Source organism: Bos javanicus, chromosome 27, assembly GCF_032452875.1.
Source record: "Bos javanicus breed banteng chromosome 27, ARS-OSU_banteng_1.0, whole genome shotgun sequence".
In the NCBI taxonomy this organism is placed as follows: Eukaryota; Metazoa; Chordata; class Mammalia; order Artiodactyla; family Bovidae; genus Bos; species Bos javanicus.
This window is the reverse complement of record NC_083894.1, coordinates 5,862,128-5,880,886: the sequence shown is the minus strand read 5'-3', so window position 1 is coordinate 5,880,886 and position 18,759 is coordinate 5,862,128. Positions and strand designations below refer to the sequence as shown.

General features: G+C 43.8%; 1 protein-coding gene across 5 annotated transcripts in view; it reads right to left on the bottom strand.

Moving 5' to 3' along the window:
- Window positions 1-18,759, bottom strand: part of MCPH1 (microcephalin 1) — a 232,250-nt gene that overhangs the window by 206,086 nt on the left and 7,405 nt on the right. For 4 of the 5 annotated variants that reach the window (XR_009733964.1, XM_061404069.1, XM_061404068.1 and 1 more), the window contains exons 4-5: window positions 3,807-3,894; window positions 780-894 (exon numbers count right to left, since the gene is read on the bottom strand). Coding sequence is in view for 4 of the 5 variants with exons in the window: in XM_061404069.1 (XP_061260053.1) it covers window positions 780-894; window positions 3,807-3,894 (203 nt within the window). In the remaining variant the exon portion in view is untranslated. Of the gene's footprint in view, window positions 1-779; window positions 895-3,806; window positions 3,895-6,063; window positions 6,119-18,759 lie in introns of all 5 variants that reach the window. The other variant, XM_061404071.1, reaches the window with a different exon arrangement.

The window sequence follows — 18,759 nt, the reverse complement described above, 5'->3', positions numbered from 1 at the left end:
GTGAGCCACGCTGGGGGGCGGGGGCGGGGGACGGGGCGCAGCCTGGAGCACAGGAGGCGGACACAGGCACCAGGGAGAGAGACTTGATTTGTTAGGGAAAGGAAGGACTGAGCTGAGGACAAGGGATTCAGCCAGTTTTCTGCGTTATCGGGCATCGTGCGCAGGCTCAACACCTAGAGGAATGAACACTTTCTATTTCTATGCTAAGCATTATAGTTTAACAAAACTGCTTATCTCTATCAGTGATGTGTCAAGATTGGTCTGAAACAATGAATTGAGAGACCAGTGAAAAAGGTAAAAAAGAGAAATACTAAGAACACATGAAGTACTTCAAAGTCTGATATGATCTTTGAAAGTATTTTTCTAAATCATTACAAGAACTATCATCTAACATCTGACTACTCTGGATAACAAAATAAAAACACCAAGTCCTGGGTAAAAATACAGATAGACAGACACACACACACACACACACACACACACACACACACACACATAAAGAAGAAATAACGGATTCATTCCAATAGAGTTAATCAAAGACCACATCTTTAATAATCATCCCTGGGGGAAAAATAGTTCCATTAATCTGGTGAACGGTCAGTTCAACAGTGTGGCCCAATGATGGCTGTGGTCAAGTTTCTTGCAGTGACTTGTGTCTCTGACCTGTGAGGCTAAAACTGTACCCCTCAGCCACATCCCCCAGGATGCAGGAGTCAGCCGGCAAACGAGGCCACAAGCACAGACACGAGCACCAAGGACATCCTGGTCTCTCAGCTTACCCAGAGTGGTTTTCTGCTGTTGCAGCTCTTTAGCCATTTTCTCAAATTTCCTTTGCAGTCTTTTATCGTTTTCTGGTGTTCTGGGAATAAAATCTTTGGGCTGCATACACTTGCGCTGCACAAGAAGAACATAAAAATTAACACCGCACTGTTGTGCAAGACAGGAAAAGAAACCTTTCACACACACTGCTGTTACCTTTTGTAATATCAATAATAAAACCTTCTTAGAGAGGTATTTCTTGCACTATATGTGAATTTGTAGTATTTATTCTTTCTACAACTGTGAGAACATGGACAGAATTTTAAGACTTAATAAAGCACTATATGGGCCTTTTCAGGTGGCTGAGTAGTATAGAATCTGCCTGTCAAAGCAGGAGACGTGGGTTCCATCCCTGGGTTGGGAAGATCCCCTGGAGGAGGAAATGGCAATCCACTCCAGTATTCTTGCCTGGGAAGTCCCATGGACAGAGAAGCATCGCTGGCTACAGTCCCTGGGGTCGCAAAGAGTCGGACATGAGTGAGCAACTGAGCACCGAGGCAAAGAGATGTATGCTAAATAGCTACATTTTCTGAGGCATTTTCAGGGTCTTTGCATCGTTTCCATGAGAATTCTTAAAATTAGTCTCTTTTTCCTAACTTTTGCTACTTTTAGTTATCCACTCCCGCCGCCACCCCCCCCCCCCAAAAAAATCATGACATGGTAAAATGACACACAAGGAATTATTTTATAACTACCAAAGAAGAGAACCATTATTTAATCTTGTCTTACTGTCATTAAGTCACAGTAACTCCATCCGGCCAGTACCTACACACCCGAAGTGTGACAAACGAAGAAGCCCGGGGCTCGTATCCAAGGAACTCACTTCTCAGCCCAATGTGCTCACGTGTATCCCAGTCTAATCCCTCTTGTCCCAATCTACAGGAAGAACTTCTTAGCATTCAAGGCTGGTGCTACACTGTGCTTTCAATTGGCACCCTGCTCAATTCCTTAATAACTCATTCATTCATCATTTAACAAAAAGGTTACTACGCCAGACACTGGTCTTAAAACACAGAAAGATTCTTGCCATCAAGGAGCTTATTCTCTGAAGGAATGACAGAAAATATACATAACAAATGAATCAAATAGCATGAGTGTCAGGCCTGCACTGTTTCTGCCAAAGTACCCGCGTAGAAGTAGAATCCAGGTCCTGACCAGCAGTCAGCTTTGCGACTCTGGGCCCCTAGCGGTGGAGGCGGCCAGCACCGCGCTTTCCAGGGTCGCAGCGACAATGTGGGCAGGCGACCAGCAGAACGTAGAGATCCCAGGTGCCGCAGGTCTGGAAGCACTGTCACCCACGAGGGGCCCCGTGCTTCCGTGAGACCAACTGCCCCTAGCTTTACAGTAAGTTAGAAGGGGTAAGTGCTGCAAGAAGGAAAAAGGCAGGGGAGGGTCAGGACGCTGGACAGTGGGAAGGACCCGCCTCTGTAAATGGGAGTCAGAGGGCTGCTCCCTGAGATGCCCCCATGGGACTCAGAGAAGCTCCTGCGGGAGGATGAGGGAAGCGTGTTCAGACAGAGGAACAGACGGTGCGATGGCTCTAACAAGTGCACCCGGTGAGTGTGAAGCACAGCGAGCAGGAGGCTCATGCCAGCAGCAGGGAGGGAGCGCAGCAGAGCCTCCCCAGAGGCCATAACAGGCCTGGAGTCAGGGTCAAGCTGCACCTGCACTTGGCGGGGCGGGGGGCGGGGAGCAAAGGGAATGCCTTTAGGGACGAATAAATCCTTAAGTGGCGAAGGGTGTGAGCAGACATTATTAATGCTCCAGATTAGGAAAGATTTAACAGATGGGTAATATTCAGCACAGGTCAGTGTCACAAAATAAGCACCCTTGTACGCTATTGGCGGAACTGTGTAAGTCCACTTCCAGATATTCCACTTGGAGAAATAAACTCAAACAGGTTACATGAACCATATAATTAGTAAAAATCATCAATGATCTAAGGGTGCCTGAACCCAAGAGATGTTCATGCTATTTAACACAAAGCAGAAGACAGTGGAGCCACATACACACACTGACATGAGAACACACGGTCTAAGCGAGGAAGAAAAAGTAACCCACCAAGCAGTACATCAACGTAGTAGAGCCTGGCTCACATAAAACCTATGCGCACACACACATGTGTGAAACACACTTGTACCAAAGATCATACAACCTACAAGAACCCAAATCAAACTGAAAACTATTTTTTGAGGAAAGGGAAATTAGGAGAAATCTGCCTGATCCGAGTTTACTCAATGAATGTAATGAAAATGTGCTTTTATTGCCAATGTTTAATATAAACACTTGTTTTTATTGTTTTTATTTTTTAAACACTTCTTTTTAAAACAGCAGACACAGCTACTGCGGATCTACCACAGAGTCACTACTGTCCAACACGATCTGGACAGACACTGAAGTTTTCAGCCCTGCGTGAGCATGTTCCAGGTTGTCTGAGAAGAAATGTGAAAGAGTTACAGGATTTACCATTTTCAGAAACCGTGGGGACATCCATTGGAATGTCTCCCCCAGTCTACAGGAAATCTATAGCCCTCTTCTGCCTGACTCAGTTTGGAGTCTACTAATCTCTCCAACAGGGATTCTCACATGACAACAAACTGACATTTCACAGTCAACAGTTCACTCTCAGATGCAGAAATCAATTAAAACTTTTAAATAATAAACTGAAACAGATCAAGTGTATTTCACCAGAGACACAACTGAATCCTGAAGTCATTACCAGAGCACCTGTGCAGGTGCTGGTCTCTGGGCAACTGTCAGTTCTCCTATGGCCAAAGAGTCTCTTCTATTTCTTACAAACTCCATCAAAGCACTCCTGGGATGAAATAATCTATAACCCATTAAACAATGCTGTGTGAGAAGAACATTATCACCAACAGCAATTCTTAAAGACAATGCAAATACATTTCAGAAAGTTTTTATTTTCTAGGAATAAAAAATGAATAAACCTGTAACTGCCATGGCCCACACTAAAGTCACGTACTTACTTTTTTTTTAAGCAGGCTTGGTAGGTGTTGGTTAGTGTTGGCTGCAGGGAACAGCGACTCATCAATGTGCACTCCAGCTACCCTGCATCTGCGGAACCAAGATGGGGGTAATGAGCATGTTCCTGTGAGAGTCACACAACATTAAATCTGCACACATGTCAGTCAGCAGTGGGAGAACCCCTGCACGGGCCACTTTGACAGAACCCTTTAAAGTAAGTGCATTTATTACTGAACACAAAAGGCTATACAAATTCAACTTGCCAAAACCTTCTCTAACATGGTGTTTAAGAATGGAAGTGAGAAAGCAGCTACAGGAAGTTCAATTTTTATGTAACAAGTTTAGACTTGCAACAACACTTCAAAAAGATCAGTGCCTGGCACTCATAAAGGCAGAAGCACATGCCATTAAATGTAATTTAAGAGTAGACAGGCCATAAAATGAATAACCTAGAGCTGGAAGGTCCTACAGAAACAGGCCAGAAAGCTTGCCTTTCCTCCAAAACTGCATCCCCCTCCTGTATGTCTGTCAAGGCATTGCTGCCACCTGGTGCCCAGGTCTGGGCCCTGGCCACCCTGGCAGAGCAGCCACCCTGGTCCCAGCCACCCCTGGGCCGAGCGGCCACCCTGGTCCCGGCCACCCCTGTGCTGAGCGGCCACCCTGGTCCCAGCAGCCACCATGGGCCGAGTGCCCACCCCCGGGCCAAGCGGCCACTCCGGTCCCGGCCAGCCTGGTCCCAGCAGCCTGCTCCCTCAGCTCGTCCAGCGTCCCATCTGCCACTCCTCCTGCGTCATTCCCTCACCCCTCGCCTGCAGAGGGGATCCCCCCACCACTACCTACTTCTGATCATTCACCTGCTCAAATCTAAACAACTACAATGATTTTCCAAACAATTTCCTTTCCTATGGTTTCTCCTCTCCTGGTTTTATATAATACCGAAATTTTAATCTTAAAACATTTTATTCATCTTTCCATATCCCAGATCAAACACCTTCTACCACTCTTGTGTTTACATAATTATGTCACCGATCTGCTAAGTCTTTTTAAAATAAGGTCCCAATCAACTCCGACTGTAGTTCACAAGACTATTAACTCTGTTCAACATTAATATGCAAATAACAGCTGAAAATAGAATACAGTGGAATAAAAAAAAAGAAATGAGGCAAATGTATCCATGGCTATACAGAAAAGTCTCTAAAATAAGGATGAAAAGGCAATTTTAAGAGTGTGTGTTTGTGTATGGTATTATACAATTAAGCATTTCTCACTTGAAAAAATTTTGAGGGGTGACACACCAAACTGACAATTTGTTGTAGTCACTAAGCTGTGTCCGACTCTTCTGTGACCTCACGGACTGTAGCCCCCCAGGCTCCTCTGTCCATGGGGTTCTCCAGGTAAGAATACTGGAGTGGGTGGCATTCCCTTCTCCAGGGGATCTTCCCAACTCAGAGATCGAACCTGCATCTCCCACACTGGCAGGCAGATTCTTTACCACTGAGCCACCAGGTAGGGCCCTCACCAGTTACAAATCTCGAAGTGTGACTTGAGGGCAAAACTGTTTCCGTAAGAACGCCTTCTGCCTTGCCATTTCTGCTCCTCACCTTCAAAGCACACAACACATAAAGGTAACCAGCTTTACGTCCTGCCCACATCAGGTGCAGACGCAGACAGGCAAAGGACCTAGGAAGGTGCCAATTTTACCTCCAGCACAGCTCACCAGCTCCACCTGCTCAGAAGGAATGTCACCCATTTCCCACTGTTACAGGCAACAAAACAGACAAAAACAGGTGGCAGGGAAGCACCCAAAGAGAAGACGTGATGAGACCTGGGATCATCCTATTGACATGAACAGGCGGTAAGGTCAGGACCGGAGTGCCGTGTGGCTCAGCCAGGCCCTGAGAGCCTCCTCCAGCCGGTAGGGAGCAGCGCCTTTCCTCCTACTCAACAACCGAGGAAACTGAGGCTCACAGCAAACCATCGGCGGAATTCACAAAACCACAAGTCTCCTCCCCTGTCAGCAGCCCGGGAGGCTCGCCCCAGCGGGCAGAGGCGCGCCTGACCCCAGACTCGTCCCCACGAGGCAGGACGCAGCCCGCTGTGGACACACTGCCTCAAGGCGCTGGGGGTGAGCCCGGATCCGCCAGCGATACAAGCACCCCATGCGCGCACGTGCTGCGGGACACACTGGTGCCTCTACATCAAAACCACCGCTCATCAGGCGCTCAATCACAGTCTACTGCGTAAACAGAAAACACTCACCAGCTGGATTTCTGCTTTTCTTCAGCAAAGGACAACAATGACACCAACTCCCCACCTAGTGATTGAGAAGAGAAGTGTTGGCTGCGGCTGCCCTCGGAGCCCTGCGATCGGCCCAGGTCTCCCAACAAGTCCTGCTCTGGACCCAGCGAAGCCAGCTGGACTGCAGTGCGGCCCCAACAGTTGCTGGGGACCCCCACGCCCTGCACCCTCACAACTAGTCGGCAAGTCATAATGCACAAGGAACTGAATCCCTGCGCGGAAGGGCTGGGTGCTGAGGGGGGACCACAAGCAGGTCCTAAGGCGAGGATGGGGCGGAGCGTCTCCAGACTGCAAGCGTGGTCCTGACAGGGGGGCTTGGCTCCCGCTCCCACCAGCAACTCAGGGAGGGGGCACGGAGCAGCACGTGGAGTGAGCCTCGACCACCAGCCCCAGTGGGGGTGCGGCCAGTCTGGGGCAGCACCGTGCCCACGACCGGGTCTGCAGTCCAGGCTACTTTCCAGGAGTGATCAGAGAGCCAGGGTTTGAACACAGACGAAAGGAAAGAGAAGTTTTCTAACTGTGTCTGAAGGAGGGGTACTCGAGAGAAACACCACCAGTGACAGAGGAGCGCCCAGAGGCCAGCTTGGTGGTCCAGGATCCCGCGCTGCGCCTGCGCACCTAGCAGCAAAGGCCCTCTCCCGTGAGCTCTACGCTCCAGACGCACCCAGGCCAGCCCGCCGGCCAGCTCCGGCCTTCTCCCGGGAGGCAGCACTTTATTATGCTCACTCCTGCTCACTGATCTTCAAACTAGAGGATGTGTGTGCCTGGGAAACATGAAAACTTTTAAACAGTAAGCAGACAGGGAGAATTTGAGGCAGTAAACTGCAATCCCTGCCTTCCATCAGCTCCGCTGCAGCCTGACCTCAGGTCTACAACCCCTGAGGCTCTGCCTCTCTCCGCTGCTCCCCCTCACCCTGCCAGGCCATGCTGACCCCCTGGACTCCCCACCAGAAGCCCCAACACCCCACCCCTCAACCCAGAGCCTTTGAAATTGCCCTTAAAAGGCTGACCAACTCCAACCGAACTGCATCAGGGCATACGCTGGAGAAAAAAAGCTTCTGGCACAACAAAAGGAGGGACAATGGACCCACAAGTCCGATGACTCTCCTCCTTAATTTAGTGAATCCTACGACACCCCACTCCAGTACTCTTGCCTGGAAAATCCATGGACAGAGGAGCCTGGTAGGCTGCAGTCCATGGGGTAGCTAAGAGTCGGACATGACAGAGCGACTTCACTTTCACTTTTTACTTTCATGCATTGGAGAAGGAAAGGGCAACCCACTCCAGTATTCTTGCCTGGAGAATCCCAGGGACAGAGGAGCCTAATGGGCTGCCATCTATGGGGTCGCACAGAGTTGGAGACGACTGAAGAGACTTAGCAGTAGCAGCAGGACACCTGCCTGGGCCCATCACACATATTTCTGTCAAGAGTGAATCTTTAAATGAGGTGCTCTGGCCAGGGCTTAGACACATTGCAGAGAAGGGAGGGGACCACCCTGCCTTTTCAGTCCCTCAAATGCAGCAGCGAGGACTGAGGGGGACCCAGGACAGCAAAGCAAGTGTGATGATGGAGTGGCCTTGCCCCTCACACGTGAAATGACAAAACTGCTGAGCAATCTCGATGCCCACATACGAGGTGTCATGAGCTGGCAGGAAAGGCATCTTTGGGCTTGAAGGGCAGGTCCCCATGGGAACTCACTGACGGACTATACACAGATGCTATGGAAATAAACACATGGCACGCATACACATCCGTATCACTAACTCTGCCCCGAGAAAGTGCAGGAGCAGCAGCCCATGGCGATGAGCATGCCCAACTCCCCTCAGAGTTTAGGTCCAAATAATATTTTCCATTAAAAGGAACCAGGGCTCCTTGGAGAAAAGGCTGAATCCAGGGCTGGGAAAGAGAAAGTACAAGCTGAGCCTGAATTAAACTGTGCCAGAAGAAAACAGAAGTGTCCAGAGAATGACAGAGAAATGATAAGCTAAGACAAGTCACCGTGAATGGGCTACCACTGGCCATTGGGGGACAATTCAAACCTTAAAAGGTACACTGCAAGGAATGAGATATGATCCTCTGGATACAGTACACACACAGACACAGTGTGAGGAGCGACAGTTATTTGCACAGTTGGAAAGTACCTCCCGCAAAAGCCAAGCGGGTGAACTCGTCCCAGAGGAGCAGCCTGGGAGGCGCCGCCGCCACAGAGAGGACCTGTCAGCACCCCCAAGCTGACCCTCCACGAAACAGACCCTGGACCGCCTCAGCGGAGACACCCGGCAAGCCTGACTCAGCCCCAGGAGGCTGCTGTTGCGTCTCCTCGTCTTTCTCCCCTTGAGCCCTTCCAGACACTATGGGGGCTTCTGGGGTGAAGCCAATGGCTGTCAGGTGTGTGGCTGGTGAGATCAGCGTGGATGGCCACGGTGCGGCCGTGCAAGGACGTGTGCACATCTGTAGGAAACGAACGCAGGGGCGGGGGGCAGGCTCTCAAATGCGCAACAGCACTGCCTGGGAACTGTGCCCCCAGCTATCTGTGATTGTTAAAAAAAAATCTAACTTTCTGATCATGCTTCTGTGCAAGTTAAGTCACTTCAGTTCTGTCTCTGTGACACTATGGACTGTAAGCCCACCAGGCTCCTCTGTCCATGGGATTCTCCAGGCAAGAATACTGGAGTGGGCAGCCATTCCCTTCTCCAGGGGATCTTTCTGACCTGGGGTGGAACCCCCCTCTCTTACGTCTCCTGCACTGCTAGGCAGGCTCTTTACCACCAGCACCACCTGGGGAGTCAACCTTCTCCAACTGAACTGAGGTGACCATCAAGCATGGCCTTCCCTCTTTCATCTTCTTCTTCCTCAAACATGGAAATGTTTGTGCCCATAGGAAATGTCAGAATTCTATCAACTGCAGTTACACAGCTGTCTGCTCTTAGAAAGAACACACCCAAAATAACCCAGCAAAACGGGGTTCTAGTGACATCTAGTGACCTTATATATTTCATGAAAGATCACATTCTCAGTGGAAAACACGAGCAATGGCCTGGAGAGGCAGTTAATGAAACAAACACACGACACATAAAATGAAGGTCGTTGGCTGTTACCTCCAAGTTTTGTCAAACAAGTTCAGCCTCACTAAAAATCAAGAAAATGCAAATGAAATCAACTGTATCATTTCACCTACAAAGTAGGAGAGATTTCAGGGAATGCAACTTGATAGCATCTATCAAAAGTTTAAATATGTAATAAGCCCTCTAAACCCAAAAGTCCATTTTCAGAATTTAAACCTATGGAAAGTCCAACAACACAAGAGACAACTCTACACATGGTCATCACCAGCTGGTCAACACCAAAATCTGACTGACTATATTCTTTGAGCTGAAGATGGAGAAGCTCTATACAGTCAGCAAAAACAAGACCAGGAGCTGACTGTGGCTCAGATCATGAGCTCCTTATTGCAAAATTCAGGCTTAAGTTGAAGAAAGTGGGGAAAACCACTAGACCATTCAGACACTGTGTTAGTTGCTAAGCTGTGTCTGACTCTTTGCCACTCAGGTATGACCTAAATCAAATTCATTATGATTATACAGTGGAGATGATGAAAAGATTCAAGGGATTAGATGTGGTAGACAAAGAACCTGAAGAACTACAGATGGAGGTTTGTAACACTGTACACAAGGTGTACCCAAACCACCCCCAAGAAAAGGAAATGCAAGAAGGCAAATGGTTGTCTGAGGAGGCCTTACAAAGAGTTGAGAAAAAGAAGGGAAGGGAAAGGTAAAGGAGAAAGGGAAAGATAAACCATATATACCCAAATAAATGCAGAGTTTCAAAGAACAGCAAGGAGAGGTAAGAAAGCCTTCTTAAGTGAACAATGCAAAGAAAGAGGAAAACATCAGAATGAGAAAGACTAGAGATGTCTTCAAGAAAATCAGAGATGCCAAGGGAACACCTCATGCAAGGATAGGTACTATAGACAGCAACAGCAAGGACCTAATAGAAGCAGAAGAGATTAAGAAGAGGCGGTGAGAATACACAGAAAAACTATACCAAAAAGGTCTTAATGGACCCAGATAACCATGATGGTGTGGTCACTCACCTACAGCCAGACATTCTGGAGTATGAAGTCCAGTGGGCCTTAGGAAGCATTACTATGAACACAGCTAACAGAGGTGATGGAATTCTAGCTGAGCTATTTCAAATCCTTAAAGATGATGCTGTGAAAATACTGAACTCAATATGCCAGCAAATTTGGAAAACTCAGCAGTGGCCAAAAGACTGGAAAAGGTCAGTTTTCATTCCAATCCCAAAGACAGGCAATGCCAAAGAATGTACCAAACTACCACACAATTGCACTCATTTCACATGCTAGCAAAGTAATGCTCAAAATCCTTCAAGCTAGGCTTCAGCAGTACATGAACCAAACACTTCCAGATATACAAGCTGGATTTAGAAAAAGCAGAGGAACCAGAGATCAAATTGCCAACATTTGCTGGATCATAGAGAAAGCAAAAGAATTCCAGAAAATATCTACTTCAGTGACCAGGCTAAAGCCTTTGACTGTGTGGATCACAACAAACTGTGGAAAATTCTTAAAGAAATGGGAATACCTTACATCTCCTGAGAAACCTGTATGCAGGTCAAGCAGCAACAGTTAGAACTAGATATGGAACATTGGACTGGTTCCAAATCAGGAAAGGAGTACATCAAGGCTGTATACTGTCACCCTGTTTATTTACCTTATATGCAGCATACATCATGAGAAACGCTGGGCTGGATGAAACACAAGCTGGAATCAAGACTGCGGGAGAAATGTCAATAACCTCAGATATGCAGATGATAGACACCACCCTAATGACAGAAAGTAAAGAGGAAATAAAGAGCCTCTTGATGAGGGTGAAAAAAGAGAGTGAAAAAACTGGCTTAAAACACAACATTCAGAAAACTAAGATCATGGCATCGGGTCCCATCACTTCATGGCAGACAGAAGGACAGAAAATGGAACCAGTGACAGATTTTATTTTCTCGAGCTCCAAAATCACTGTGGATGGTGACTGCAGTCATGAAATTAAAAGACACTTGCTCCTTGGAAGGAAAGCTATGACAAACCTAGAGAACATATTAAGAAGCAGAGACATCAATTTGCTGACAAAGGTTGTATAGTCAAAGCTATAGTTTTTCCAGTAGTCATATACAGACATGAGAGTTGGACCATAAAAACAGCTGAGCACCAAAGAATTCATCCTTTAGAACTGTGGTGCTAGAGAAGACTCCTGAGAGTCCCTTGGACAGAAGGAAGATCAAACAAGTCAATCCTAAAGGAAATCAACCCTCAATATTCATTGCGAAGACTGATGCTGAAGCTGAAGCTCCAGTACTTTGACCACCTGATGCGAAGAACCAACTCATTGCAACAGACCCTGATGCTGGGAAAGACTGAGGGCAGGAGATGAGAAGGCAACAGAGGATAAGATAGTTGGATGGCATCATAAACTCAATAGACATGAGTTTGAGCAAACTCCAGGAGATAGTGGATGACAGAGAAGCCTGACACGGGGTTGCAAAGAGTCGGGCACAACTTACTGACTGAACACCAACCACAAACAGATTATACCTCTGCAAGAAAGTAACGCACACAAAGGTTCAATGCTGTACTGTTTCTGACTGTAAAGAAAAAGAAAATGGAAACCCTCACATTCACTAACAGGACACAGGCTGCATAAGCCGCTGCTCGTGTGCTGTGCTCAGTCACGTCCGACTCTTTGTGGCCCCATGGACTGTAGCCCACAAGGTTGCTCTGTCCATGCAATTTCCCTGCAAGAATACTGGAGTGGGTCGCCATTTCCTTCTCCAAGGGTATCTTCCTGACCCGGGAATCAAACCCACATCTCATGTCTCCTGCTTTGGCAGGCAGATTCTTTATCACTGTGCTACCTGGGAAGGCCAAGTCACTGTGTATTCCACTATAAAAGACCATATGTATGTTTTAAAAAATGATACATAAAAATGTGGGAAAACATTCGTAACTAAAAATGCATGACTGCTCAGTAATGGGCACCTGCTATCCTTCTGCCCAAAGGAACTGGAATAAAGAGCCGGGGCAGATAAGGCCACCAGTAAATGATGCTAGGATACAGGAAGCAAAGAACCAGAGAGGCGGAACCTCAGGTTCTGAAGACACAAGCCCAAGTCTCTGGCTGATCCCTGACCTACGTGTCCACGAAGCAATCAAGTCAGCCTGCAGCTAAAGCCTGAAGAACTGAATGAATCCAAGCAAATACCCAGCAAAGGTCTTAAAATGACAGTCCAAAGTTTACAGCTAAATAAATCACCTGCTTCCTAAAACAAAATCAGCACCCTCTGGAGTAACAGTAAAGAACCCAGAGTCTAGATAACACTTACCATGTCCAAAATACAACTCAAAGTCCTGTTACAGAAGAGTCAAAAAAAATGTGACACATTCTCAAGGAACAAAGAAAAACCAATAGCCACCAACCTCAAGATGCTGAAATGATCAGACAAGGAATGTCTATAACTATCTTCTGCCACAGATTGGAAAATACATGTGTAATGAAAGACAAGAAAAGCAGAGATAGGAAATCTCAGCTAAGAAACAAATCAGCAAACATAAGAAAGAACCAAGTGGAAATGTCAGAATTGAAAAATATCTGAAATGCATTTAGTAAATAGACTTAATGACAGGATGGAACTGATAAGAGAAAAGAGTCAATGAAACTTGTGGGAAAATTTCAAAAGCTGTATTACACGGGAGGGATTGGCAAATGACAGCCTACAGGCCACCTGGCCCATGACCAGGTTTTGTTATAAAGTTTTATTTTTTATACTCATTTGTTTGCTCTTCTCCAGGGCTCTTCCTACACCAGGGCAGGGAGCACTTGAATATAGACCACAAAGCCTAAAATATTTACTACCTGGCTCTTTACAAGAAAGCTTAGCCAATTCCTGATATCCAGCTAATTAAACTAGTACCAGAAAAAGAGGCACAAGAGACATTTGAAAAAACAACAGCCCAAATTTATCATGCTCTTAGATGAAATATATAACCTTATATCATTAAAAAAAAAAAAAAAAAACTCAGCAATATCTTCACAGAATAAATTTAAAGGCACCACATCCAGACCCTTAAACTTCTGAAAACCAAAGATGAGAAAACCTTGAAAGAAGCCACACAAAAAGACACAGTACTCACAGTGGAGAAATTATTTGCATGACTACAGGCTTCTTATGAGGACAGAGACAGGGAAATACCTTTTAAGCAGTGGAAAACAGAAGCAAAAAACAAAAATACTGTCAACCTAGAATTGTATAACCATTGAGAACATTATTCACAAACGAATAGGGACATATTCAGATACAGAAAACCACAGAAATCTGTTGTTATCTGATAAAAAGAAATGTCAGACTGCCAGGATTAAAGGGAGAAATAAATAATTTAACAGAAACACTTGGCAAATGCAACACCCCAATCAATAACGGATAGAACAATTAAACAAATCAAGAAAGACAAAAAAACACTTCAGTTCAGTCTCTCAGTCGTGTCTGACTCTTTGTGACTCCATGGACTGCAGCATGCCAGGCTTCCCTGTCCGTCACCAACTCCCGGAGCTTACTCAAACTCATGTCCATCAAGTCGGTGATGTCATCCAACCATCCCATCCTCTGTCATCCCCTTCTCCTCCTGCCTTCAAACTTTCCCAACATCAGGGTCTTTTCCATTGAGTCAGTTCTTCGCATTTGGTAGCCAAAGTATTGGAGCTTCAGTATCAGTCCTTCCAATGAATATACAGGACTGATTTGTTTTAGAATTAACTGGCTTGATCTCCTTGCAGTCCAAGGGACTCTCAAAAGTCTTCTCCAACACCACAGTTCAAAAGCATCAATTCTTCAGTGCTCAGCCTTCTTTACGGTCCAACTCTCACATGCATACATGACTACTGGAAAAACCATAGTTTTGACTAGACAGATCTTTGTCAGCAAAGTAATGTCTCTGCTTTTTAATATGCTGTCTTGGTTTGTCATAGCTTTTCTTCGAAGGAGCAAGCATCTTTTAATTTCATGGCTGCAGTCACCATCTGCAGTGATTCTGGAGCCGAAGAAAATAAAGTTTGTCACTGTTTTCATTGTTTCCCCATCTATTTGTCATGAAGTGATGGGACTGGATACCATCTTAGTTTTCTGAATGTTGAGAAAAAGCCAACTTTTTCACTCTCATCAAGAGGCTTTTTTTTCAGTTCCTCTTCCCTCTCTACCATTAGGGTGGTGTCATCTGCATATCTGAGGTTATTGATATTTCTCCCGGCAACCTTGATTCCAGACTTGTTATTTATCCAGCCCAGCATTTCACATGATATACTCTGCACGTAAGTTAAATAAGCACACTGATAATATCTAGCCTTGATGTACTCCTTTTCCAATTTGGAACCAGTCTGTTGTTCCATGTCCAGTTCTAACTGTTGCTTCTTGACCTGCATAAGGTTTCTCAGGAGGCAGGTCAGGTGGTCTGGTATTCCCATCTCTTTAAGAATTTTCCAGTTCGTTGTGATCCACACAGTCAAAAGTTTTTGCATAGTCAATAAAGCAGAAGTAGATGTTTTTCTAGAACTCTCTTGCTTTCTTGATGATCCAACGGATGTTGGCAATTTGATCTCTGGTTCCTCTGCCTTTTCTAAATCCAGCTTGAACATCTGGAAGTTCATGGTTCATGTACTGTTGAAGCCTGGCTTGATGAATTTTGAGTACTACTTTGCTAGCGTATGAGATGAGTGCAATTGTGTGGTAGTCTCAACATTCTTTGGCATTGGATTGAAAATTGACCTTTTCCAGAAAAACACTGAGAAAACAGTATAAATAAGCTAGATCTAACAAACATCTGTATATAGAACATTGTATCCACAATAACGGAATGAATACACATTCTTCTCAAGTGCACACACAACATGCACCTGGCCAGATCAAATGTTAGGGCATAAGAACAAGTCTCAACCACTTTAAAAAATCTTAAAATATGTTCTCCTCTCACAACAGAATGAAATGAGATACCAAAAACAGAACCAAGTTTGGAAGGCTCAAAAATATGTAGAAATTAAATAAGAAGCTCCTAAATAACCAATGGGTCAAAGAAGAAATCATGAGAAAAAATGGTAAACACTTGAAATAACTTAAAACAAAAATACCAAATTTCATGAGATGAAGCTAGAGCTATCCTTAGAAGAAATTTGTAACTGTAAACACATCAAAAAAGAATCAAGATTTCAAATGAATTTTCTAATGCTCTAACTAGAGAAATAAAAGAGCAAACGGAACCCAAAACAAGCAGAAGGAAACAATTATAGTGGAAATTTAAAAAAGAGAAGCAACACAATGGAGAAAGAGCAAAGAGACCAAAAGTTGGTTCTTTGACAAGATTAAAGAAATTGACAAGCCTTTAGCTTAAATTGATCAAGACAAAAAGAAAAGCGATATTAATTCATACTAGGAATGAGCTGCTACTGACCTTATCAAAATAAAAAGGACTATTACAGAATACTACAAACAAGTGCATGCCAACAAATTAGACAACCTAGATGAAATGAACAAACTTCAGAAAGACACAAACTATTTAAACTGACGCAAGAATAGAAAACTTAAGCAAACCTGTAACAAGAGACTGAATTACTAATCAAAAACCCTCCCACAAAAAAAGGCCAGGCCCAGATGGCTGCACTGGTGAGTTCTCCCAAATGCTTGAAGAACTAACACCAATCCCTATAAACTTCAGAAGACAGAAGAACACAGCCCAGCTAATTCTACGATGCCAATAATGCCTGACTCCAAACCTAGAAAAAGTCATTCTAAGTACTGAGCAATATACCTTATGAATACAGCTGCTGCAAAAATGAAAATAAAGTACTAGCAAACTGATCCAGAGACAGGCTGTATAGGGTAATATATTTGAATGCTAAAAAAAAAAAAAAAAAAAAAAAAAGTATACAACATAACCAAGCAGAGTTTATCCCAGGAAAGCAAAGTTAGTTCACCACATGAAACCAATCTAATACAGCACATTAATGAAATGAATGATAAATATATATATATATATATCTCTCACATGAATATCTCAATAACTGCAGAAAAAGCATTTTGACAAAACCCAACATTCCTTAATAATAAACAAATCGAAACCAACAAAAACTAAGAATAGAAGTAAATTTCCTCAACCTGACAAAGTGCACCTATTAAAAAAAACATCCAAAGCTAACATCACACTTAATAGAGAAATACAGAAAGCTCTTCTCCTAAGACTGGCAGCCAGACAAGATGTCCACTCTTACTGCTTCTATTCAGTACTGTGCTGGAGGTTATAGTCAGGGCAATTAGAATAGAAAAGGAAATAAAAGGCATCCAGATTGGAAGGGAAGAAGTCAAACTATCTCTTGTAGACAGATTACACAACACCATATACAAAAAAATCCTAAGAAAATCACAAAGACACTTAGCTAATGGCAAGTTCAAAAACTTGCAGGATACAAAATCAACATACAAAAATCAGTTATATTTCTGTATTTTAATAATTGAACAATCTAAAAATGAAATTAAGAAAACAACTCCATTTACAATAGCATCAAAAAGAAAATAAATTGGGAATAAATTTAACCTAGAAGGGGCAAGATTCACACAATGAAAACTACAAGACATAACGGAAAGAAATTACAGACAAGAAAATAAAAACATGGCCATGGATCGCAAGATTAAATAGCAACACTTATATAATTAATGACTTAACACAATCTCTATTAAATATCAGTTGCTCCCTTCCCTCCCTTCCTGCAACTGACAAGCAAATCCTGAAATTCATACAGAAATGCAAAGGAACTGGAGGAAAATAAAAATTGGAGAAGACACACTTCCAACTTGAAAACTTACTGTAAAGCTACAGTAATTAAGTAATCATGAAATTAAAAGGCACGTGCTCTCTGGAAGAAAAGCTATATGACAAACCTTAGACAGTGTATTAAAAAGCACAGACATCACTTTGCCGACAAAAGTCCATATAGTCAAAGCTATGGTTTTTCCAGTAGCCATGGAGGGATGGAGAGTTGGACCATAAAGAAGGTTGAGCACTTAAGAACTCGTATTTTTTAACTGTGTTGAAAAAGACTCTCGAGAGTCCCTTGGATAGCAAGGAAATCAAATCAGTTAATCCTAAAGGAAATCAACCCTGGATATTCATTGAAAAGACTGATGTTGAAGCTACAATATTTTGGCCACCTGATGGGAAGATGTGACTCATTGGAAAAGACCGTGATGATGGGAAAGACTGAAGGCCCCAGGAGAAGGGGGTGACAGAGGATGAGACAGCTGGATGACATCACTGACTCAATGGACATGAGTTTGAGCAAACTCCAGAATACAGTAAAGGACACGGAAGCCTGGCATGCTGCAGTCCGTGGGGTTACAAAGGGTCAGCCACAATAACAACAGTAATCAAGACAGTGTGGTGCTGGCATTAAGATAAACACACAGATCAATGAAACAGAACTGAGAATCCAGAAATACATCCATGTATCTATAGTCAATTAATTTTCAACAAGGACATCAATTTAATTTAATGGGGAAACAACAGTTTATTCAACAAGTGGTACTGGGACAACTGGACAGTCACATGTAAAAGTGAAGGTGACACCATAGCTCACACCATGGGCAAAAACCTAACTCAAGTAAACCACAGACCTAAGTGTTAAAGACAGAACTATAAAACTCTGAGAAGAAACCACAGGTGTAAATTTTCATGCCCTGCAATCAGGCAATCATTTCTTAAATATGACATTTAAAACTGAAACAACAAAAGAAAAAATAGAAACACTGGGCTTAAAAATTTTTAACTTGTGCTTCAAAGGATACCAACGAGAAAGTGAAAAGGCAACCCACAGAAAGGGAGAAAATGTTTGCAAATAATATGTCTGATAAGGGTCTTATTATGTGTGCAAATAATATGTACCCAGAATAAAGAACTCTATCTCAAACAAGAAAAATAACTCAAGTTTTAAAAAATGGACAGTGTTTGAGTAGACATTTCTCCAAAGATAAAATAGCCAAGTAAACCACGAAAAGCTTTTCAACATCATTGGTCACTAAGGAAATACAAGTCAAAACTACAGTGAGATACCACTTCACATCCACAACAATGGCTATCAACATAAAGAGGGATAACAAGCCTCGAACATTACTGGTAGGAATGTAAAATGGTACACTCAATCCGAAAAACTGGCACTTCCACAAAATGCTAAACAAATGGTTTCCGTGTAACTCAGAAATTTCATTCCTAGGTGCATATATACCCAAGAGGATCAAAAATATATATATTCACATGAAAACTTGCACATAAATGTTCATAGCAGCATTACTCAATGGCCAAAGTGCAAATAAACCAAATGTCTGTCTACCAACTGATGAAGATGAACAAAACATGATATTATTCAGTACCTCTAAGGAATAAAAAACTGACACAGGCTACAACACGAAAGAAACTCCAAAACATGATGCCAAGGCAAAGAAATCCAACACAAGAAGCTGCATAATGTCGGGTTCCATTTACAAGGAATGTCCAGACTAGGTAAATCCAAAGACAAAAAGTAGATTGATGGCTGCCAGGGGCTGGAAGT